At 50.0% G+C, this 22086-nt stretch overlaps 11 protein-coding genes across 11 annotated transcripts; 4 read left to right on the top strand and 7 right to left on the bottom strand.

Annotated features, from left to right (window-relative positions):
* Nucleotides 1-380: 380 nt before the first annotated feature.
* LMH87_005774 (uncharacterized protein) lies at nt 381-1933 on the bottom strand (the record flags this gene model as incomplete). Its single annotated transcript, XM_056203556.1, has 9 exons — nt 381-479; nt 538-873; nt 920-1078; nt 1128-1269; nt 1320-1411; nt 1467-1561; nt 1616-1678; nt 1733-1746; nt 1806-1933. The coding sequence occupies 9 exons, from the start codon at nt 1931-1933 to the stop codon at nt 381-383; spliced, it is 1128 nt and encodes a 375-aa protein (XP_056059003.1).
* Nucleotides 1934-2386: 453 nt separating this feature from the next.
* LMH87_005773 (uncharacterized protein) lies at nt 2387-3644 on the top strand (the record flags this gene model as incomplete). Its single annotated transcript, XM_056203555.1, has 4 exons — nt 2387-2654; nt 2710-2826; nt 2896-2945; nt 3000-3644. The coding sequence occupies 4 exons, from the start codon at nt 2387-2389 to the stop codon at nt 3642-3644; spliced, it is 1080 nt and encodes a 359-aa protein (XP_056059002.1).
* Nucleotides 3645-4079: 435 nt separating this feature from the next.
* LMH87_005772 (uncharacterized protein) lies at nt 4080-5896 on the bottom strand (the record flags this gene model as incomplete). The annotated part of the gene is made up of 6 exons (XM_056203553.1): nt 4080-4324; nt 4389-4436; nt 4520-5224; nt 5278-5516; nt 5582-5831; nt 5881-5896. 6 exons carry the CDS (start codon nt 5894-5896, stop codon nt 4080-4082), a joined length of 1503 nt encoding a protein of 500 aa, XP_056059001.1.
* A 482-nt stretch (nt 5897-6378) lies between these two features.
* LMH87_005771 (uncharacterized protein) lies at nt 6379-7385 on the bottom strand (the record flags this gene model as incomplete). The annotated part of the gene is made up of 5 exons (XM_056203552.1): nt 6379-6587; nt 6635-6822; nt 6881-6962; nt 7018-7155; nt 7208-7385. The coding sequence occupies 5 exons, from the start codon at nt 7383-7385 to the stop codon at nt 6379-6381; spliced, it is 795 nt and encodes a 264-aa protein (XP_056059000.1).
* A 722-nt stretch (nt 7386-8107) lies between these two features.
* LMH87_005770 (uncharacterized protein) lies at nt 8108-10711 on the bottom strand (the record flags this gene model as incomplete). Its single annotated transcript, XM_056203551.1, has 5 exons — nt 8108-8275; nt 8326-9640; nt 9693-9744; nt 9800-10511; nt 10598-10711. 5 exons carry the CDS (start codon nt 10709-10711, stop codon nt 8108-8110), a joined length of 2361 nt encoding a protein of 786 aa, XP_056058999.1.
* Nucleotides 10712-12267: 1556 nt separating this feature from the next.
* LMH87_005769 (uncharacterized protein) lies at nt 12268-12743 on the top strand (the record flags this gene model as incomplete). The annotated part of the gene is made up of 3 exons (XM_056203550.1): nt 12268-12317; nt 12372-12551; nt 12611-12743. The coding sequence occupies 3 exons, from the start codon at nt 12268-12270 to the stop codon at nt 12741-12743; spliced, it is 363 nt and encodes a 120-aa protein (XP_056058998.1).
* A 28-nt stretch (nt 12744-12771) lies between these two features.
* LMH87_005768 (uncharacterized protein) lies at nt 12772-13552 on the bottom strand (the record flags this gene model as incomplete). The annotated part of the gene is made up of 4 exons (XM_056203549.1): nt 12772-12779; nt 12883-12995; nt 13079-13173; nt 13238-13552. The coding sequence occupies 4 exons, from the start codon at nt 13550-13552 to the stop codon at nt 12772-12774; spliced, it is 531 nt and encodes a 176-aa protein (XP_056058997.1).
* An 830-nt stretch (nt 13553-14382) lies between these two features.
* LMH87_005767 (uncharacterized protein) lies at nt 14383-16165 on the top strand (the record flags this gene model as incomplete). Its single annotated transcript, XM_056203548.1, has 3 exons — nt 14383-15459; nt 15512-15653; nt 15711-16165. 3 exons carry the CDS (start codon nt 14383-14385, stop codon nt 16163-16165), a joined length of 1674 nt encoding a protein of 557 aa, XP_056058996.1.
* Nucleotides 16166-16391: 226 nt separating this feature from the next.
* Nucleotides 16392-17072, bottom strand: LMH87_005766 (uncharacterized protein; the record flags this gene model as incomplete). Its single annotated transcript, XM_056203547.1, has 6 exons — nt 16392-16499; nt 16553-16567; nt 16629-16721; nt 16783-16851; nt 16904-16986; nt 17039-17072. 6 exons carry the CDS (start codon nt 17070-17072, stop codon nt 16392-16394), a joined length of 402 nt encoding a protein of 133 aa, XP_056058995.1.
* Nucleotides 17073-18216: 1144 nt separating this feature from the next.
* On the top strand, nt 18217-19125 carry LMH87_005765 (uncharacterized protein; the record flags this gene model as incomplete). The annotated part of the gene is made up of 5 exons (XM_056203546.1): nt 18217-18293; nt 18352-18567; nt 18639-18938; nt 19005-19055; nt 19110-19125. The coding sequence occupies 5 exons, from the start codon at nt 18217-18219 to the stop codon at nt 19123-19125; spliced, it is 660 nt and encodes a 219-aa protein (XP_056058994.1).
* A 74-nt stretch (nt 19126-19199) lies between these two features.
* Nucleotides 19200-21065, bottom strand: LMH87_005764 (uncharacterized protein; the record flags this gene model as incomplete). Its single annotated transcript, XM_056203545.1, has 1 exon — nt 19200-21065. The coding sequence occupies one exon, from the start codon at nt 21063-21065 to the stop codon at nt 19200-19202; it is 1866 nt and encodes a 621-aa protein (XP_056058993.1).
* Between the last annotated feature and the right edge of the window lie 1021 nt (nt 21066-22086).

Genomic DNA, 22086 nt, shown 5'->3' with positions numbered 1-22086 from the left:
GGCGCGCTCCAGGATGCATACTGGCGTTATCAATGGATGTGTTACATGTATCGTACTGCAATGCCCATCACAAACTTGAAACTAAAAACTCCTACTCCTACGAAATTGTGTCTTTCGATACGATGCTCATAGTCCTCTAGACCAAAGGCTCAAGCGGGCAGACTACGTTCTTCGACCAGTTCCGTTGTGGCTCAGCATCGTCATTACCTGGTATTCAACAATGAGCCCATTTAAATACAGAGGAAAGCACCCAACAAGGAACGGATAAATTGGAAGAAAGAAGACAATCGATTAACTGTACGCCACTTGGCCCCCAGCATTTCATCTAGAAGAAGGCTCTATATACATACACAGACAGGGTAGACAGCGGTTCAGCAATTTTACAATTCGTCCAAGACATGAATGTACTTCTTGTCTTCACGCTTCTCCTTCTCCGTAGCCGGGGGTAGGTCATAGTAGTTCTGGCTGCGAAATCCTTGCTGAATCTGATGTTAGAATTGTTACGAGAATCAAGATACTAGCCAGCAAAGCACTTACCAAGTAATGGTAGGTAAAGTTAGCTACGTCACCGGGCTCGATACTAAGATCCTGGAAAGTCTTGGCCTCAGGATCAATAACTTGGTCGATGAACTCTCGCTCCACCTCATCAGCTGACATAGTGTGCCACCAAAGGACCTTGTTTAGAACACCAGCAACGGGCTTAAGCACAGCCTTCGGAATATTGACGTGTCTTCGTTGCTTGAAAATTTCCTTGTCGACCATTTCCGCAATCTGCGCCATGCTGTACTGCTTCGGGCCGTATAGTTCGAAAGTCTGACCAGCAGTAGAGTCATCGTACAGCATCTTTTCCAGACCAGCGCCGACATCGATTGACTATAGGTGTTAGTTGATAGCTTGGCTGAAACCGAGTTTTACTTACGTGGACAGGCCAGAACTTCTCCTGCATGTTGTTGGCCGTGAAGAGGTTAAGCACGGAAGCGAGCTTCAGAAGCAGGTTGTCCTCGAAACCGAAGATTGGAGCAGGGCGAACGAGGGTTGTTTCTGGAAAGATGCTTCGGGCAACTTCTTCACCGCGTCCCTACATAGTGTTACTAAAAGGTAGTGTTGTAGGCGCTCTACTATCGTACCTTCGTAGCAAAGAACTCCGACGATGAAGCAATGTCGGCATTGTGCGAGGACACATGGATGTAACGATCGACATCATATTTCGCAACGGCGTCGACAATGCGTTCGGTTCCTTCGACATGGACATCGGCTAGAGAGAAGTTCCTGAACTGATTAGCGCTAGTTCCGAAGTCGCATGCACGGAAAAGGCTCACTTGGTCGGATAGTCGCGACCAACAAGGTTGTAAACAACATCAGAGTGACGAACGCTGGCTTCAATGGAAGCTGTGTTGTGTAGATCGTATTCCTGCCCCGCGTGTTAGCCATGTGGCCCAATGGCAGGATGAGTGCGAGGTTCTTACGATGAATACAACTCGCCCAAGGTCTCCAGTCACTTTGAGGTGGCGCTTGGTCATTTCCTCACGGAATGGCACAACAACAGTGCATCCTTGTCGGGCTGATATCATTAGCCTTCCGTCGTTTAGCCACCGTCACTATCCATTTGCCATACCGAGTCTGTTCACAATGTATCGACCGAGCTGACCAGTTGCGCCAAAAACAGTTGCAGTGTGACCTATAGAGCATTAGATGTTTTCTCGCTATTTCGAATCAGGAAAGGTCTCCAAACCTCCAAGAGAGGACCTAAGGAGTACCCAAGATTAGCTCCTCGGACAATGGCCCGGTCGATTTTGCAGACTCACCTTCCACCCTCGGTGCGAATAATTGGCTTGCCCGTCCTGGTGATGGCAATGTCGGAAAGTAAGCGCTTCTGGGCGGCATTGGGTACGATGCTTCGCGCAGAGCGCGCCGCAATCAGAGATGAAACCATTCCTGCGGTAAGATCGATGCAAGAATGGCTATGACCTCTCAATCAATCTCAATAGGCTCTTCTGACCTCTGATCCAATCCTGGGTTCGTTGAATGTAATGACCTGAGCTAGCTAGCGGAGCCAAGGATAGTCACGTGCTTTATCACATGACCAGACGCTTACAGTTGCTACCTAGTTACCCAGAACTTACCAGTAGAAGCGTGAAGGTAGCTGCTGTACAAGTTAGAAGTGGCCCGTGCTTTGCTCCAGGCTACCAGAGCATCGCGTGGACCTGACGCCGCCACAGGATCACAGTCGCAGAAGCTCTTTGACAATCACACCTGATCTTCTCCACGACCAATCAACAGCACAAAGACGCAACACCACGAGGCAATTCAAACTCATTCTTTGCTCAGCGCCAAGCTTCCGCCAAGCTTCGCAAGCTAGTTCGGAGTCACTGCAGCACTTGTCGCAATGAATGCTGATACAATTCCCGACTTCCTCGCCGAACAGCGGGACGCCGCGCCGGAGGAGCTTCAACCGCTGATACTCGACTTCGAAAATTATTGGGAGAGAAAGCTTTGGCACCAGCTCACTGATGCTCTTGTCCAGTTCTTCAGCGATGATGGAAGCGCCCCGCAACGCCTATCGTTTTATAGAGTCTTTATTCTCAAGTTTGCCGACGAGATCAACAAGCTGAAACTGGTTGACCTGGCGCTGAAGGCCGCATCGCAATGCAAAGGTATCTATATATAAAAAATGGTAGTTGTGTCAATTTTTCACTAACGATGTGCGAGACAACCGAGAGCGCCTTGAATTTCTGCAGTCCGTCGTGAAGAAGGTGGACACCGAAGATTCCAAAGACGCTCTTGTCTTTGCGTCTGTTGCTGTGGCCCAAGTCAAACTGAGCCTGGGTGAGCTTGATGAGGCGAGAAAAGATCTCGACACGGCGGAGCGTATCCTTGACTCGTTGGACTCGGTAGAAGTCATTGTGCACGCGGCTTTTTACGACGCAAACGCAAGCTATTACCAGGCAAGTCATTCTGCACATAAATTTCCAATGTCACAAAATTCTAAACATTCACAGAGAAAGATGGATTTCGCCAACTACTACAGAACTGCCTTGCTGTACCTCGCATGCATCGACCTCTCGACCATGGCCGAAGACGAACGCCACCGACGAGCATACTACTTAAGCGTCGCTGCCCTTGTGTCCAACAGCATTTACAATTTTGGCGAGCTTCTCCTTCACCCAATTCTGGATGTTCTCGCACACAGCGAAGATGACTCTTGGCTTCGTGATCTTCTTTTTGCCTACAACCGCGGTGACTTGGCCGCGTACGGCGCACTTTCTGACCACATTGCCGACAACAAGCTGCTGAACGAGAATTCGACCCACCTCAAGCAGAAGATATATTTGGCTGCTCTGACGGAAGCGGTTTTCCGACGCCCCCCTCACGATCGAGCCATGTCATTCGTTACAATCTCACAAGAGACTAAAGTTCGCCCGGAAGAGATTGAGCACTTGATCATGAAAGCTCTGAGTCTGGGGCTATTACGGGGAACAATCGACCAGGTGAATGGAGTAGCGCAGATTACGTGGGTGCAGCCAAAGGTGCTAGATATGAAGCAGATCGGAAGCATGCGCCAACGCCTACTTGATTGGGACTCGAGTGTAAACCAGCTGGGCAACTGGATCGAGAAGGCCGGCAAGGATGTCTGGGCAGCTTAAGTTGCACAAGGTGACCATTGGTCAGTTCACTTGCTAAAACTTGAAAGTATGGATGAACTGGATGCAACATGCTACAGACTTGGCTGAACGCTACTATTGCGCCTGCGCGTGGAGCGTTGCAGTTTGCAAAGTGCAACTGTGCCATTATGTATTAATAAAAGCTGAAAAGCCCTTTCAACTAATGTGTAATTGCGGACATGTTCTATCATTGTCGGTAGCCCCTAAGCTACAGGAGAACCAACTACATTGACCATGCCGAGTACCCAGGACGGCCACCACACGCACCAGACTACTATAGATGTATACATGCCCCAGACATTCCAACCAAAGCTAGCCCCTTCCAGAATGTCAAGAACCGATATGTCAAGCATCTGCGAGAAGGAGTAAACCATAACCGGTGGAGCAATGGCAGTCAATAAGCCGGCAAGCCCCAGCCTAAGAGCGAGGTTGCTCGAGGTTCGCACAAAGGTGAAAGGCGTTGCAAGCATTCCGACCAGAAATGCTAGAGAGAAATTGAGCGTTGCCAAAGTAGCAAGGGACATGCCGAGAAACAGGAGAGAGAACGACTTGATCAGCTGAAATTGCTGGGCTGTCGCTTTGTAATGCGACAATAGGTGCGATATTAGCCATGGCAAGATCACTGATGCCAAGGTGAATGTTGCGAACGTAGGCGACAAGATCTGCAATGGAATAATTAGCATCATATCTCTCCATTCGCTGAGACGCACTGCATAAGGAACATACTGAAGTAGATATGTTGTTGAATGTGAACAATGGTATGACGGAAAGCGCCTGGCAGGCGGTAACAACAGAGATGGGCAAGAAAAGATCTCTCTCAACAGTGGCCGATGCGACCCGAGTGGTTTCCTTCGTACCCGATGTTTTGGATTTATTCAAAGTCTGCACCTTAGTTTCGGGGGCTTGTCCACTCTTAACCCACAAGAAAATAGCCATAATGCTGAAGTTGGCAGCCAAAAGCATGGCGCTTGGAAGGTATGTGCCAATGCTGACAAAGTGATCTCTATGCATGAGAAGATAGAAGAAAAAGCTTTGGTGAAGATGCTCCAACAAGTTGTTCAGGCTCCGAAAAGTGCCCTCAATAACTCTTCCCAAAGTCATCTCATCATGCCAGCCTTCTCCGTATGGTTGTAAAGTAATTGCATCGACATGGTATGGAATGAAGCTGCTATGAGGGCCTGTTGCAAGCCCAAGGCTTTGCCTCATCATACCTCGCAGAATCGTATGCAGCCTGTCCTGGTAATTGTTTGAGTGACTTTCGATACCTTGAATGGCAGTGTGAACGCCCATCTGACCACCGGCGATATTGACCATCGAGTTGATCAGATCTAGATTTGGCAACTGGCCATTCGTTCCATCGTAAATAATATGCAGTGCTTCGAACCGATGATCCACTGCGTAATCAAGAGCCAGAGCACCTTGAAGAGCACCAGATTTCAGCGGCAGCGGGGCAACGTATTCCGGATCGTGTGCGTCATGGTATGCGTCGACCCATGCTTGGGTCCCAGCTTTGCTATCGGGTGGGATGACAATAATAATATCCTTGGACCAGAGAGACCATCCTATGCAACTTTAGTTGACGTCGTTGCAGGCCAAGTGAGGAAAAGGAGCATACTTTTGAAATAGCGCGCGAGAGTCAGCGCAAGAGTGACTCCATTGCGGTTTATTTCGTCATTGACCGTCTTCCATGCCGCCACCAGAACGATGGCTTCCGTAGCATCGCCACGAGGCGCCTGAAGAATGCCGTATATGTTCTCACCAGAATGCTCGTTTCCTGCATAATGGTAGGTATAGTTTTGTCGCCCAACTTTGACGCCGACTTCTTTTAGGAAAATCTCGATTCGGTCATTGATCCTATAGCGACACACGGTCAGTTCTGGTAATTTCGTCTTCTCTGATTAGAGTATATTTGATCGTACTGGTAATTATCTTTGTTCTCAAGCAAATCCACTTCTCGTCTGTAGGCTCTGAATATGTTTTGTTCGCTTCCCCCAAAGTATGTATGCACTTGTCCCGGTAGCAAGGCGTTTTCGGATATGTACGTCCGTCTGGAGTAATTCTCGAGTGGAAGTAAGAGAAGCCAGGCAAAACCTACAGCGATACAGACGAGGGACAGATATGGAGGTAGCTTCAGCATCCGCGGATCGCGCCGAAGCGCCATGGCAGAGGCTGTTCACACGTTAGCTGCGCCAGCTAGCTCAAGGACTGAAAAACAAACAGAGTAGTCGCGGCATGTTTGATTATTTGCGCAGCGACTCGTCGCGTGTGTTGAAGGCCGACGCTCTTGTTAATTCCTCTTGTCGCGTTGCTGTGTGTAGGGGTAGTAGCTCTGTACCTATCGCCAGGAGACTGACATGGTGTGGGTACCCCGGGAGGTACTAGGTACCTACCAACAGCCTACGTAGCTGAGCAAAACTGGCCACTTGTCTCCAGGTTGATGTGCAGTGGCAGGTTCGCTTGAACACGATGATTAACATGAAACAAGCATGGTAACTATATCTGCTATTGTCGGATTGTAGAGGCTCCAGTTGGTAATATTAAAATTAGCTTTTTCTAGCGAGAAGGTGTGTGTACAATATGACCCCCATTTTGCTAATGCATGGCTGTTGTTTAATGAACAGCGCCGAAACTCCGATCCAAGATGCACCGAAACTTGTCCCGATAAACTGAAGTATACATTAAGAGTGCGCCACCCATCCTTGAAGATTTGGGAAGGCTAAGGTCCAAGACGCTGCGTGCTACCAACCAATTCAGTAGCCGGGCTCCCACCCATGCGACTACTAGAAGGCAAAACACCAAATCTGCCATATGTCTTTTGATCCACGCTGACATAATGAGGCAATATCGCAAGGAGATTCAGCTTCGACTCAAGCCATCGCAGCGCCCACTCGGGAGGCGCAATGTATTTGACATAGCCAAGGCCAGCTAGACAATATTAGCAATATTATTTAGCTCAAGAGACGAGTTATTACCAATGTATCCAACACCAAGACCACATAGATGCCCGAGAAGACTTGAGCTCGGGACCAGTGCTGCTATCACAAAGGCCAAAAGTAGTGGTGTCGTCCAAGTTGGAATATGATGCGTGCCGATTATAAGATGCGGGTTCGATCGATATGTCCGAATGGCCTCCATACCGAGAAGTAGAAAGACCCAGATACTACGTATATATTAGCTCGTGAATCTGTTTGGGTACCTCAGTCGTGGCTCAGCCATACCTTGCGCCCATAATGGCATTATTCAGTCGCAAAATACCGGACTCGATGACAAGATACAATACCGCGGGGACCGTGGTCAAAGCTGCTTCGATCAGTATTCTGTATCGGTGTAGTATTCAAGGGGAATAAACCCTCACGCCCGAAAAAAAGTGCCAGTGAAGTTAATGTGCCGTATTCGTTTTCGAAGCGTTCCATCAAGGGCGTCAACGCGACCACATTTAAAATCGCATGTAAAACGTTCAGGTGAATCAGCGGAAATGTATTGATACGATGCGCTACAGTCTATCAGCAAGCGGTCCCGAAACTTTTCCAGTCGATAATACATACCCGCGAAAAGCGATACCTTGCTAGGAACCAGAGAGCCCCATGCTTGTACGTCCCAGAATCCTGGTAGGCTGAGAAGTGAGAGCAGTAGTATAATCAAGACGATAGCTCTGGTAAACAAAGGTAAGCGCAGAAGGTAGGACTGTGCTTTGACACTGCTGAAGCCGCGAACGGTTGGCATGTTTGTGGTGCGGTGGGCGACGCTGCGCCAGAATGTCGAGGGCCAGTTCACCAGCAAGTCGTCAATCGGAGGACAAGTTGTTCTACCTACCTACCTTGGTAGATGTAGAGCTATGCCAGGGGCCATTGCTAATCAGCACGTGACTTCAGGTTCCCTTCTGCCTGTCCTATAGTGTGCCGCTAACTAGCCCCACGGTACCAAAGCCCCATCACAGTGAAGAGCTTGTTCGGTAATTGGTACGAATAAAGGTGAAGAATATAACGAGAACTAAAAAATAATAAAGAAAGTAATAAGATGACAAGAAACAAGGAGACTAGGAAAGGAATCAGCAAAGAATGAAGCATAAGGTATCCGGAGCACCACTAGAGAGTTTATAATAAACATTGCTCAAATAACATGGCTCAAATAAACATCCCACGGTGAAGGTCGAGCAGCCCACGAGTAGTATAGGCATGCAGACGCATACATGTGCGGCTTTTAGCAGTAGAAAGACTGCGAATGAGATGGCACCAATAAAAATCACATTTAACGCGATACTTGAAGAATTTCTTATTTTATTACAGGTAAAATATGACAGGTCCTTCCAGACAGCAAAAAAAAGAAAAAAAACTAAACGAAGCGGCATATTATCTTTTCCGCAAACTGCACCGAGAGTACATCAACTCCTCCCTTGTTCCGACGAAAAAACAATTCGTGTCAAAGTAGAAGCGCCTAAGTATAACTTATTTTTTCGCCGCCATCGTATTGAGAGCGCTACCATTCTTGAACCACTCAATCTGAGCCTCGTTGAAGGTGTGCTGCAGAGGAACCTCGAAAGAGTTGCCGTCCTTCGGGTGAACGACCATAGTGATGGGCTTGCCGACAGCAAGCTGGGTAGCGAGGATGTCGACCTATTAGATTGTTAGCGGACGGTCCAAAAATGGTGTGGGAATGGGCTTACCTTGTCGTCAGGCTTAATCTTGTCGTAGTCAGCGGGGTCGGCAAAGGTAAGCGGAAGCATGCCCTGCTTCTTCAAATTGGTCTCGTGAATACGGGCAAAGCTTCGAGTAATGATGGCCAAGCCACCAAGGTGACGGGGCTCAAGGGCAGCGTGCTCACGGGAGCTACCCTCTCCGTAGTTCCAGTCACCGACGACAACCCACTTGATGCCCTTCTTCTTGTAATCGCGGGCAACGGCAGGCACAGCATCCCAGTCACCAGTGGTAAAGTTGTGAATCTTGTTGGCTTCACCATTGGCCTCGTTGATGGCACCGATCAACATGTTGTTCGAAATGTTGTCAAGATGCCCACGGTACTTGAGCCAGGGGCCAGCCATGGAGATGTGATCAGTGGTGGTTTTGCCCTGAGCCTTGATGAGAATGGGAATGTCCTTAACATCCTTGCCGTCCCAGGGTTGGAAAGGCTCAAGAACTTGGAGACGGTCCGAGGTAGGGGCAACCTGAACTTGGACAGCAGAGCGGTCCTTGGGGGGAGCCTGGTAAGTGTCCTGGCCAGGGTCGTAGCCATTCGTAGGAAGACCATTGCCGCCGGTAGGAGGCTTCAGCATAAACTCTTTACCATCCTTGTCCTTGAGCTTGTCGGTCAGGGGGTTGAAGTGGAGGGAGCCAGCAATGGTGAGGGCGACAACCAGATCAGGCGAGGTGACAAAGGAGTGAGTAGCGGGGTTGCCATCGTTGCGACCAGTGAAGTTACGGTTGTAAGAGGAGAGAATCGAGTTGGCCTCACCCTTCTTCACGTCGTTGCGGTCCCACTGACCAATGCAGGGACCACAAGCGTTGGCAAGAACAATACCGCCAAACTCCTCAAAAGTCTGAAGCTGACCGTCACGGGCAATGGTAGCGCGGATCTGCTCGGATCCAGGCGTGACGGTAAAGGCAGCCTTGGCCTTGATACCGTGGTCAAGAGCGTCACGAGCAATGGACGCAGCACGAGACATGTCCTCGTAAGAGGAGTTGGTGCAGGAGCCGATGAGGCCAACCTTGAGCTCCTCAGGCCATCCATTCTCCTTGACAGCTTGGCTAAACTTGGAGATGGGGGTTCCCAGATCAGGAGTGAAGGGGCCGTTGATATGGGGTTCGAGTTCAGAGAGGTTGAGCTCAATCAGCTGGTCATATTCAGCACCCTCATCCGCACGAAGCTCTTTAGCGTAAGTGCGAGCAAAATCGCCGATATCCTTGCGCTTGGTGGCAGCGAGGTAGTCGTACATCCGATCGCCGAATGGGAAAACTGTGGTCGTTGCGCCAATCTCAGCACCCCTGGAGAAATGTTAGCAAAAGAAACGTGAGGTGGGGGTTCCATTTTTTGTACATATTTGCGACTGTAGCAAGGCCTGTGCAGGAGATGTCATTCAAACCAGGACCTAGATGGTATTGGATTAGTTGAAAGTCAAGAAGAGTTATGATGTAGTCAAGTACCAAAATATTCGACGATAGCGCCGGTTCCACCCTTGACGGTGAGAATGTCGGCGACCTTGAGGATGATATCCTTGGGGGCCGTCCAGCCAGAGAGCTGGCCGGTAAGCTTGACACCAATAACCTTGGGAGCTTTCAGCTCCCAGGGCAAGTTGGCCATGACGTCGACGGCATCAGCACCACCGACACCAATAGCTGCCATACCGAGACCACCACCATTGGGGGTGTGAGAGTCGGTACCAATGAGAAGACCACCAGGGAAGGCATAGTTCTCCAGAATAATCTGGTGAATGATACCGGAACCTGGCTTCCAGAAACCGATGTTGTACTTCGCACAGGCGCTGGAAAGAAAGTCGTAAACCTCCTTGTTAATGTTGATGGCGCGGGCCAAATCCTTTGCGCCGCCGACTTGAGCTTCAATCAAATGATCGCAGTGAACAGTGGTAGGGTTGGCGACGGCGTCCATGCCGGCTGACATGAACTGCAGAATGGCCATCTGGGCGGTGGCGTCTTGGCAAGCAACACGGTCGGGTCGGAGCTTGAGGTACGATTTGCCGCGCTCAATCTCCTGGCCGTGTGGGTCGTCCAAATGAGAGTAGAGAATCTTCTCGGCGTAGTTCAGCGGCCGGTTGAGACGGGCGCGAACAATGGCGAGATTCTCGGACATCTTCTTGTAGTTGATAAAGTTGTTCTCCTCCCAGTTGTTCTGGCGGACCTTTGTCGACACTCTCGTTAGCGTCAAGTGCATGCAGAAGACTGCAATGCATCATTGCAGGTGATAGCTCGACATATTTCACATACCTTTCTGTCCAGAGGAGAGTCGGAGACCGTGGCGAGGCGGCGGATGCCCGTGGCGGTGCCGGCAAAGGCGCGGCTCCGGGCAACATTGCCCAGAACCTGTCTAGAGGCAAGCATGCTGGGCCAATTGATAGAGAGAGGAGAGTTTCTGTACACGTCACACGAGCGAGGCCTTTCACTCGAGGAGGAGAGTCAATTCCGCAAGCTTGTGGGGGAGGGCAGCTATAAATGAAGCGAAGGGGAGGAAAAGACGATGGCGGAGAGGAGGTGGTTCACAGGATGGTTTGATGGTTGCCGAGCCGTGGCCTGGTGGCCCCGGTGGATCCACCATCTGGTTGCACAGCTCCAGGCTCCTGTGTGGGGACACTGTGAGGCTTTTGATGAAAGCCAGCCAGTCACAACACATGCGAAAATAATACTCACGTCGCTTTCGTCATGGGCCATGTGGACTAAGCCGGGGGCTTTGCGTTTCCACTGCGCCGAGTCTACGCCCAAACGGGTGGGAGGCAAAATACGTTTGGCATAACATGCCGAAAATTATTCTTCCGTCACGCGAATTTCTGCTACCGAAGCATTCTGCTCAATATTAAATGTACTTCTGAATCACCTCGAATTACGCGTCGATGGGCAGAGAAGCTATCGAGGTTTCGCTATCGAAAGTCCGGCACGCGAGGTCGGTCGGTAATCGAATTGCAGCACATGAAAATGGCCGCGCCAAATGGCTATGTGGCCCGGATGTAACGAGTGGGCAAACTAAGCCACATGCACGCTACCTACCTAGGTAGGTGCGCTTCAAAAAGAGCCTGGAATTTTAACATCCGCCGGATTGATGAGCCATTCAGCATTGATTTAGCGCATGAGCCCCTGCGAGCCCACTGTAAAATGAAAGAGACTGTGCACCCTGCAAAACTTTTCCGGGTCTGGAGACCAAGCTTGACCTCGGTTGGACCGGGCTTGTGTCGGTCACCGTTACGTTCCGTAACGCTGGTCGGAATTCGTCTCTCGGTCCCCGACGCTTTTAAGGACTTACGATAGGAGATACAGTGTAACAGCCCCATCACAAGGGCACATCAGATCCTATCCAGCAGAGCTAATAATATGCTGACAATCTTCGTAAGGGACAGTCATCATCGAGCCTCTTTAATGGGGCACGATATTTCAGAAGTCAACCGACTACTTGGCACTCTCAAGAGGAACCTTACAAAAGCGAATAGCCTCGGACACAGACAGGGTACCTAATCAGGTCTTTCTGCGACCCAACAAGAAAGCCTTTTCCTTGACTGTCTATAGGACTGGACATGACACTCAATGTGATATTTCTTTGAACAGCTCGTGGCTGCTAGCCTTACTGACACAATTACGTGGGCGATGCGCATTCGTAGACTACGACGTTCGTATGTAATGCTGAGCATTTGGTTGGTGCATATACCACAACAGCCGTATCGTGGCTGGAACGGCTGATTAGCTTGGACACCACAGAAAACTGCCCAGGACGCCGCCGCTCACTTTCTAATCTCCACGTGACAGGGCCGCATGGATCACGATAAGGCGAATACCCACCAAAAATCTTGGGAGACTCAGAGACCAGGCCAGACTGCCTTGATTCTCGCTGTCGAAATTACCACTTGGCTTAGATCTGAGTGACCGATTTCCAACGTATTCTACAAGTCGCCATGGGTGTCGCAAGTAAAAGGACCGTCACAAAGACGAGAAGAAAGACAAGGCAAGACGTGTACTGTTCCCAAATGAAATGGACAAATGCTAACAGCTTGCTTAGGGACATCGATCAAATAAAAGCTGACCTGGCCTCTGCAAAGCATCTCGGCCGGTTTAAGGATGCCAAGCCAACGGAAGACCTCCCCGACCTCGGTCTAAACTATTGTATAGAGTGCGCCAAATGGTTTGATACGAAAGCTGCCCTGTTGGCACACACCCGCGCAAAACCCCACAAGCGACGGTATGTCCTCGATCCTGCCCCAAGCAATACTAGTCGATACTGACTGCCGCGTGGCATAGTTTGAAGCAATTACGGGAAGAATCCGAAACTGCAAGACTCCCAGGAGGCAGATATATTCCTCCCCAACGAAATGTGATAGAAGAACCGCCCACCGATCCAAATGTCGGCGAGGATGTAAAGATGGTTGCATAATGACGTGAGCGTTGCATTTTTGTGGCCTCTAGCTTTCTGGAGAATGTTTGCGACGAGCTCGGTCACCTCGACCCCCGGCCTCTCGCTCGTGCAAGTCCACTTGGTCGACCTCGAGCACGAGCTGTAGCTCGTCCCCTACCTGCGCTACCTCGTGCAGCTGGTAAACGTGATTGGCGATGTCCTTGCTGCACAGTTCGTGTCTTTGTCTTATTTGATGCGGGAGGGTTATCGACGAAGGAGACTTCAGTAGTCCTGTTGCAAAGTTAACGAGGATGGGCCATGACGGCTGAGCAGGCAGACAACTGCGTTGTCTGATTGCTGATGGTAAAACTGACATAAAGGTTATCTCCGGATCAGTTTCTGCCTTGGGTGTCTCCGGCAACTGATTGTCTTGATGTCTATTGCGTCGGAACGACTCAAGAATCGGTGCCTGCGAAACAAAATAGTTAGACAAAAGCAATGTAATGAATTCGACTCCGACAGCCTGACAGTACCTCTGGGAAATCCACGCAGAACGCATTCATGTTGAGCCCATATAAAAAACTTGCAAACGATTCGCTGAAGCGTGCCAAACTTTCATGCATGAGTTGAAAATGCATCATATTCGCTTCCAGGTCCGCCATGGCGTCCGAAAGCTCCGCGAATGCTGGCTCAAATGTGTTAAGCGGGAACGGCGCGTCACCGTCACCCGCCGTCCACGCTGAATCACGAAATGATGAGCGTGACGAAGGACGGAGCGGTGTCGTAGGCCTTGGCGTTCGTGAGCGTGAGCCAGAGCGCTTCGCCTTTGAATCTGTTTCGAATGTCATGTTGTCTCGCGTCGGCCAAGATCGGTGTGCCCGCAAGAAAGTTTAATTTGCGCAGAATTCTTTCAGGCGTCTTGGAGGAGAAATAGTATTAAGCATCGAAGCCGCGTTTCCGTAGCAAGGTAAATGGCTGACTATCTTAGCAATGTAACAGCCGGAATATTAAAGTAAAACGCGTGTGTGCATCGCCACAGCCAGCCGTGCTTAAGTATCGCGACACGGCTAGGTACAGAGTGTGCCCCGCAGAATCCACCCCAGTGGCAGCTCTGTCCAACCCTTGCCCAGCGACAAGATGCCGGAGCATGCACATCATCAAACCGAGCGATCTTCTCTTTTACATCGGCTCCTTGCTGGTAGTTTGCCCAGATGCAGAAGCGTTTCGGGAGCTTCCAAGTTCGCCATACTGTCTCAAAGGCTTAAATATGTCCGTTGCTTGGAGGTAGGTAGGTAGGTACCTGCTCACGCTGCTGTAGGTACCTAGGTAAGGTACCTAAGTAGGTATGTTGGTACTCGTAGTGCTGTAGCAACTTGGGCTGTGGGGCACGGTTCAGTCCAGCGGGGTGCTTTCGTAGGTTCTGGTTGGGAGGTCGATGCGGTTCAGAATCCCAATCTATCACCGACAACACATCATTCTAGACCTCAGCTGAGCTCAATCCTATCCAGAACATCTCGGTCCACGTCTATTTGCTACTAGCTTCACTTAATTCCGTTGCTTCGCGCTCAAAGTGTCTCCTGACAGTCATACCTTACTGGATACCCGCCCTTGCCTGAGCCGACCCAGCACAACCGGCCAATTTAGTTCACCCCGAGTTCCACACTCACCTCTGTCACCTATGAACAGGAGCTTGGTCAGACTATTCAATAACGGAAAACAACTTCCAGTCCCCCATACGCTTCAATTCTTCTCGGCAACTCGTAAAAGTGCCACATTTGCCCACCAGGAAACGCTTGTTGACAGGCTTCTGCGCAATAACGCGACCAGAGCAAGCGATCCGAAGTATCCGAGCCAATTCAAACGCGGGCGAAAGCATCGGCAATCAGCTCCCCTTCAAAGCAGCTTCTCCCATTCGATCGTTGTTCTCGCCGTTGTTGCTTCGACCGCGGCTATATACTGGACTATCTGTCTGAGCAGAACTGGTCCTGTAGAAATTGCTTCCGACCTCTCGCTTTCCACCATGGCAACCACTCAAGCCCCTCCTGGTCACTTCGGTAATCTTTCCGCTGAGCAAGAGAGAAAGCTGCAGGAATTCTGGCAGGCTGTTGCCGGTGTATCTGGCTGGTCTGAACGTGGAACTGGTATTGCACAAGATGCTGTGAAGAAAGCTGCCGCGCCGGAATCAGAGCCTCAGCCGAGCAGTGGAGGATGGGGCTTCAGCATGTTCCGAAAAAATGACAATGCGGAGTCTTCTGGCAAATCCACTGTCGATGAGGACAAGTTTGGCCTAAATAAACAATTCAGCGAGGTTCTGGCCAAACAATCGGCAGAAACCATTCGAGATTCCATCTGGGAGATGACGAAGCACGATCATCCAGACGTTCTTGCACTACGTTTCCTTCGCGCACGCAAATGGGACGTCCAGCAAGCTCTTGTCATGTTTGTTACAGCTGTAAACTGGAGGAAGAATGAAATGAAGGTGGATGATGACATCATGAGAAACGGTGAGGCTGGCGCTTTACATGATGAGCGGGATGGCAGTGGCGGAGCGAAGCAGGTCGGTGCGGACTTCCTCGCGCAACTTCGCATGGGAAAGAGCTTTCTCCACGGTGCAGATAAGGAAGGTCGACCGGTTTGCGTTGTTCGTGTTCGCCTGCACCACGGCGGCGAGCAGAGTGCCGAGAGCATTGAGAAATACACAGTCCATGTTATCGAGACTGCGCGTCTGCTCCTGAACCCACCAGTTGAGACGGCAGTAGGTGGTTCTTCTGTTTACATCGCAAATGTAATGCTAATTACTCATACAGACAATCATTTTCGACATGACTAGCTTCACCTTGTCTAATATGGACTATGCCCCTGTTAAGTTCATGATCAAGTGCTTCGAGGCGAACTACCCCGAGTCCCTTGGTGCAGTGCTTATCCAGAATGCACCTTGGCTCTTCCAAGGTGAGGAGGCTTCGAGTGCGTGTCGAATTGCAGAATTTGCTAACTAGTGAAACCAAGGGATCTGGCGCGTCATCAAGCCTTGGTTGGATCCGGTAGTCGCAGCCAAGGTCCACTTCACCAACGGCAGAAGTGGCCTGGAAGAGTTCATCGCACCAAGTCAGACCCCAAAGGAGCTTGGTGGCGACGAGGACTGGGAATACAAATATATTGAGCCTGCGGAAAACGAGAATGCCGCCATGCAGGACACTGCCACTAGAGACAAGATCCTAGGGGAGAGATCTGCGCTCGTGAAAGAATTCGAGGAGGCTACCAAGTCTTGGCTCCGCGAGAGCGACAAAGAGAGCGGTCAAGAAGCTCGTAAAACCCGTGATTCCATCGCAACTCAGCTGAAAGACAACTATTGGAAGCTGGATCCCTATATCCGCGCCAGATCACTTTATGACCGCCAGGGTGTCATTGGCACTAATGGAGTCATCAACTTCTACCCAGGTACAACAGCTGCGGAGAATTAAAACCATCATGACGATAGGTTGCACACATGGTACAAAAATTTCACAGCATCATACAAGTACGAATTCTGATAGAGCAACAGGGCCTTTCATGTAGCAACATCTCTTTTCTTTTTATAAATTGAATAGCAACCCCTCCACACATGTCGCTGTACTCCCTACTCGCCAGACTCCTCTTCATGCTCAAATAGTATAAATTACGTCTCGTGCAAACAGTAGCCCAGCAACGTTACATCTTAGACTTGATGTCTTCGCAAAGAGCTTTGAGCTTGTCCATGTCGCCGGTAGTAGCCGGCCAGTTGATGCCAAGGCCCTCTGTCTCATTCGGTTTCGGAATCTGGTTCAAGTCAGTGTGCAGCGTAAAACGGAGTTTCGCACTATTCTATGTACCATATGAAAATGAACCTTGGCAGACGGGTCAGCAGTTGCGTCGAAGTGAAGGTGACAGAGATGTGGGCAAGCTTACGTGATGAACCTGCTGGTGAGCAATGGTTCCGTTGTTCTGCAAGATGTTGTAATCAGTGGCACCAGTTGCGGATACAAGCTTCTTCAGTGTCGGCTATTATAACAGCTGTTAGCGATTTTGAACGACCATGCGAGCTACTTGGAGGTCTGCATACCAGGATTTCAGTCAGCTGGTCGTCGGGAATATCTGCCAATTTGGCGCCGTGAAATTTGGGAATGACAAGCTGTATTTCTCGTGTGAGTCGTTTTCCTCAATTTCATAGTGCTAAATCTTACGGCGTGTCCTTTGCTAAGAGGACCGATGTCGAGGAAAGCCAATGTCTTCTCACTCTCAAATAGCTTCATACAGGGAATTTCACCTGAACCGTGCATCAGCAGTAGTCTACATCAAACGACATGTGATATTTATACCCTTGACAATACGACAAAAAAGGCAGGCTGCCATGATGATTGTTTTGTATCTGTAAAGCTCTGGTGTCTGGCCTAAGAGGAAGGTGTGTGTTTGTATGAAATGGGTGAGGAGCAAGCTTGCGGAGGTGGCAATAGTTAATGGTAGCAGCGGCGGGAACTCGGAGAGCTGACTGTGGAGTCCAGCTACAGGTTAGTTACTCATGCCAATTCGCCTCCAGAGTATCGACAAGTCGCAAGGAATTGTGTTCCGCGTTTAGACAATGTAAAGCAAATAGGTAAAATGGATAGACAGTAAGCAGGCAAAGAGGCCAGTGCAATTGGTTTGTGGCTTCTGGTCATTCATGGACAGCAGCGCGTGAGAGACGGAGCAGGGGGATTGAGTATGCCTATATAAAGATAAATAATGAGCTTTTCGATCTGGAGTGGGACCTTCCATCGAACTCACCTCTTGCCTTTTACCAGATGTGACCGTGGGATTGGCCCAGTGAACTCCATTCTCCCAATCTTTGGCACTACTCATCTGGAGACCCCAGATTCGAATTCCTTTTTGCCGCTCTTCGCTATTGATATTCTGATGTGTAATAATTCGTTTAAGGATCATAAGGTTTACATGGGCACTATTTGTTTTTTTTTTTGGCTTTTTTTACCCAGATGCGGATGTTGCAGCTATTCCTTCCTTCATGACTACTGGTACAGCTGCTCATCTAGTTAGGCCGCGACGCTCATCGACGCGTACTTAGGTATGTAGGACGCAGCAGAGTCAGACAGATACAAATACTAAGCTATGGGCATGCTCATCCGCCCAGAATATCATGCTGTCCTCGAGTTTTAAGGCCGAAGACTTTCAGAAGGAACAGCTGTTGTTCGTACTATGGTTCCCAGGCGTTTGTAATGTGACGTATTCGTGGAAGAACCGTCCCCCACACCACCCCACTACAGCTGCTATACAGAGATGGTTGGTGGCTGTGCCTCTTTCTACTGAACATCGTCACTTGCGGCACGGCTCATTGCATTTATTTGGACACTCCTTGGCTGCGCACAACTGTAGAAGGCCACCAATATTTCTTCATCAAGAGAAAAATACTACACAATCCGTGCACGCTCCTTTGAGCCTCCGGTGTCACTTGAAGATCCTCGCTGGAGAGAAGAAGGCACACAGCAACTCAACAGCAAGAGACATGCCAAGCTTCCTTAGCACTCCGCTCTACGGCGGTGCTGTGGTGTGTGATCTCCCAGAGAAGTTTGCCGACGTCAGGTAATGCTACTGCTTTTCGAGATACGGCGAGGCTAGTTGATAACATGGCTTCGTTCAGCAAGCTACGACAAGTCCCAGATAACCAGGAAGTATGGATTGACGAGGATGGATTTACCAGTATTATTTTCGACATGACCGAACGCGTAGGAGGGTCGGGCAGAGGGCCCGAGATCGACGGTCGTGCTATTACGACTCACCTCGAGGAGCTGGTCGGATCCGACATTGATAGTGTCAAGATTTGGAACACAGCAGAGACCGAGTTCAGTCGTCTGGAGTGAGATACATGCCATGTCACCATACGGGACCTCCTTCTCTGCAGTTAGCACTGGCTGACATCTGATTCAGGTCTAAATATCCAGCGTATACCCTGATTGCGACGCAGACGCCGAAGTCGAGCCAGTCCAGAGACAAGTCCTCCGCTCCCGACTTTACCGCGATCATTATGACACTTCTACGGCTGGAGAAATACAACACAGACATTCTCATCACCATCAACGTTCCCCATATCAAGGGTGAATACAATGAGGACGACGTGGACCTGGAGCTAGGGAAGCAAGGCAAGCTCATAGGTGATGCCGTCGAATACTCTGCGCGCATCTGGAAATCGTTCAAGATCAAGGATTGGGGGCTTTTCGTTGTTGACGAGTAATGTGTATCCCGGAGAGGCCATAACGTGAGCATCATGCTAGAATATGAGGATTTCTCGTGAAGCAACCTGCTACGACTTCGAAGTCTACCTGGCAGACACGGCTACAGTGAATGGTATTTGCCATCGAAGTTGTGATTCAGATACGTTCTAAATTTAAATATTTACAGTTCAGAAATCGAATGATATCTGCAGATCACCACGATACAGTATGTGTATATACAATAATAAAGCTGAACACTCCTTGTGCAGTATGTTCGCTACTCCCCGAGGCTTAAGCCCAGTAGCTGGGCGGCAATGTCCTCGACTTCTTCTCGTGTGCCTTTCGACTCTGTCGGCTTCGATCTGTTCGCCCACTTCTTCGCCGCCATTTGCATGATGGCTTTCTGAGGGCTATCAGGGTAATCTTGCTTGAGCGCTTTCATCTCCTCCTTGATGAAGAGCTGGTATTCGCTAGGTTTTCCACCATTCCTAGGGGTAGGTTTTATTTGCACCAATCTGCCTTTGCACCCGCTGCACCGATGCTTCTCAGGGTTGATGCTCTTCGAATGGCGCTGATAACTGTGGGAGCAACCGTCACACTGCCACGCATACTTGAAATCAATCTCGTAGCTATGCTTCGTTGTGACTTTGACGCCCCGACTGGCAAATTTTTGCGAACATTTTTCTGCCCAATGCTTGAATTCTTTACCATGGGGGTTGTTTGTGATAGCACTGATCATAAAGTTGGCGAGATGGCAAAATTCATGGGCCAGCACGTTCATGAGCCTGCTCTCGTCGTCGATAACCTTCTCTGCCAGCTCAATAGATGCATGGTGATGGTACGTGACAGTAGCGTCAGACCCATCTGATGGCGTGGTCCGAACAGTTTCCTTTTTCCAGTTTGCGCGTCCGGCCGTTGTGTTGAGAGTCTTCGACCATTCAATCTTGACCCCTCCCGTCGACTCGGATAAGTGTGCAATCTGCCCGTCTGTGATTTTTGTGTCTAGTTCCTGTAGGAATTTGACGGCGATATTTGCTTTCACAGCTTCGAATGATGCTTTGCTGGCCTTGGCTGAGCTGGGTTGCTTGATTGGAGACCGCATTGCTGCTTTGACAGCTTTGCGGGGGCTGTGCTCATCATTCCAGCAATCAACCATACTCTGCCTCCAGAAGTCATCTTTCGTCGGTGTATGAGGGCCTCGCGGTATACCGGGTGCTTTCCAGGGAGATGGCAGGGGCTTTGGGTAGACCGTCGTAGCAATATCGGGAGTCTCGCTGCCATAGCCAAATTCGTTTCTCCAGAGCTGATCATCCACTAGCTGCTCAGCTAGTTTGTCTTCATCGATGACCGACATATTTGCATTGATATTCTCCTTCTCGGTGCTCTCCTGGGTGTGACCTTTCGAGGGCGCAAGTTGTATGCACATTTTCTGATCGGCTTGGCGGCGGACATTGGAATCTTTGGGTGACAGTGGCAGGATTGCACCGGGAATGGCCATTGCCTTTGCGCCTGCACCAGTTTCAACCTCTGCGATATGTGCCTCGCTCTCGGAGTCCACTGCCCCGGGGCAAATACTGTCTTCCAGTATGGTGATACATGTATCTTGCCTCAAACGGGCCATGCGCTGGGAAAACTCGGTGGGTTGGTTCGCAAGCTGAAGGCTCGCCGGTAGAGTGACATCGCCCATGTCTACCTCTGAAAGCGACGATGAAGATGAATCATGATCCGAAAGTGTGACACTGAGAAGCGTAGAATTCAGGAGTGTGGTGTTGGCGCCTTGTCGCGTTTGTCTCTTATTTGCCAAGAAAGGCTCCCCTATTGCCGACTCAGGCCAGTTTCTAGCCCTCGGTTCAGCCTTGCGAGGGGAGATGTTCCTAGAAAAGTCCAAGACCTTCTTAGAGCTATCTGCAGTCCATGGCTGAAACAGAGGATTGGCGGCAGCGAGCTTCTCGCCATCCAGGCGACGAATCCTGCGTGTGGATGGCTGCGCAGTAGATCTTGGTACAAGCTCTCTCCTGCGCATAGGAGTCTTCGGTTCTAGTTGTGTCGTCTGGGAATCTTGTTCCAGCTCGGCGAGGTCAAGTAGTTCCCGATCGTCGTTGTGCTGGGCATGGGCGGCGAGTTGGTCTATTAGTCGTGACATGCTGTTTGTCGTGGCTTGTAAAGACTGCTGCGGGCTTCTTTGTGGTAATAATAGGGGCGTTAAGGTCTACTGGTCGGAGGACTAGCGGACGAGATGTTATCTCTGTTTCTTGTCATGCTGGTTTATTTAGGTTGGTTGCCATGGCGACATCGCCGGGTCTGACTACTGTCACGTGGCATCTCTCACCACGTGGGATGTGACCCGCGATGAGCAGGCTGCAATTGCCAGATGGCAGCAATCTGTGTAGGTAGGTAATAGTGTAGCCAATGATGCTGGTAAATGCGCAGTTTGTTGTAATTCGAGGCTTTACCACTGCCGGTAGATGCGGCTCTGTGTAAATACCTGGTGGCTGGAACAGGCGACCGCCTCATGTATGAATTGTCCCAAAGGCTCAGGCGGCATTAGTACATTTGCAAACAATATCAATCGACGCAGCGGAGTCGCAGTAATGCAGGGCATTCGCACAGGATAGCAGCATGGACGCTCACACCATCTGGTCCTACCTTATGGATGATATTATACGACTGATGCCAGATATAGGGTAGTAATACCAGTGCAAGTACTCCGTACATGGCAACAGTGAGACCGTTAGTGGTTGGTACCAACATGTCTAAAACTGCGCCATTTTCACCAACTCTATGTGCCGACGTGCTGGCGTGCCCAGGCACCTAGATAGGTACTCAGGCAAGTAGGCAAAGTAAATACCTACCTACCTAGGTACCCCGTACACCTACCTGCCGTGCCTGCCTGCCAGTAGCGACGGGAGAGTACTGGTAAAGGCAAAAACTTGGCCAAGGGGTAGAGCCCCACTAGCGATAGGGTCGATCGCTGGCTCCTTAGCTGCTCAGCAGAGCCCCAGCGTGCCGAAAAAGAAGAACAAAAAAAAAGCAGGCTAAGAAAAACTCTGACAAGACAGGACACACCAGGCCTATCTCGCGGGAGCCAAACGAGAGTGCGAGTGAGTATTTATTGGTAAGACTGTGCCGAAACCAAGTCCCCTGTTCGAAACGCAGGCTTCTTT

Source organism: Akanthomyces muscarius, chromosome 1, assembly GCF_028009165.1.
Source record: "Akanthomyces muscarius strain Ve6 chromosome 1, whole genome shotgun sequence".
In the NCBI taxonomy this organism is placed as follows: Eukaryota; Fungi; Ascomycota; class Sordariomycetes; order Hypocreales; family Cordycipitaceae; genus Akanthomyces; species Akanthomyces muscarius.
Note: the sequence above shows the minus strand (reverse complement) of the source record. Positions and strands in the feature narration are given on the sequence as shown.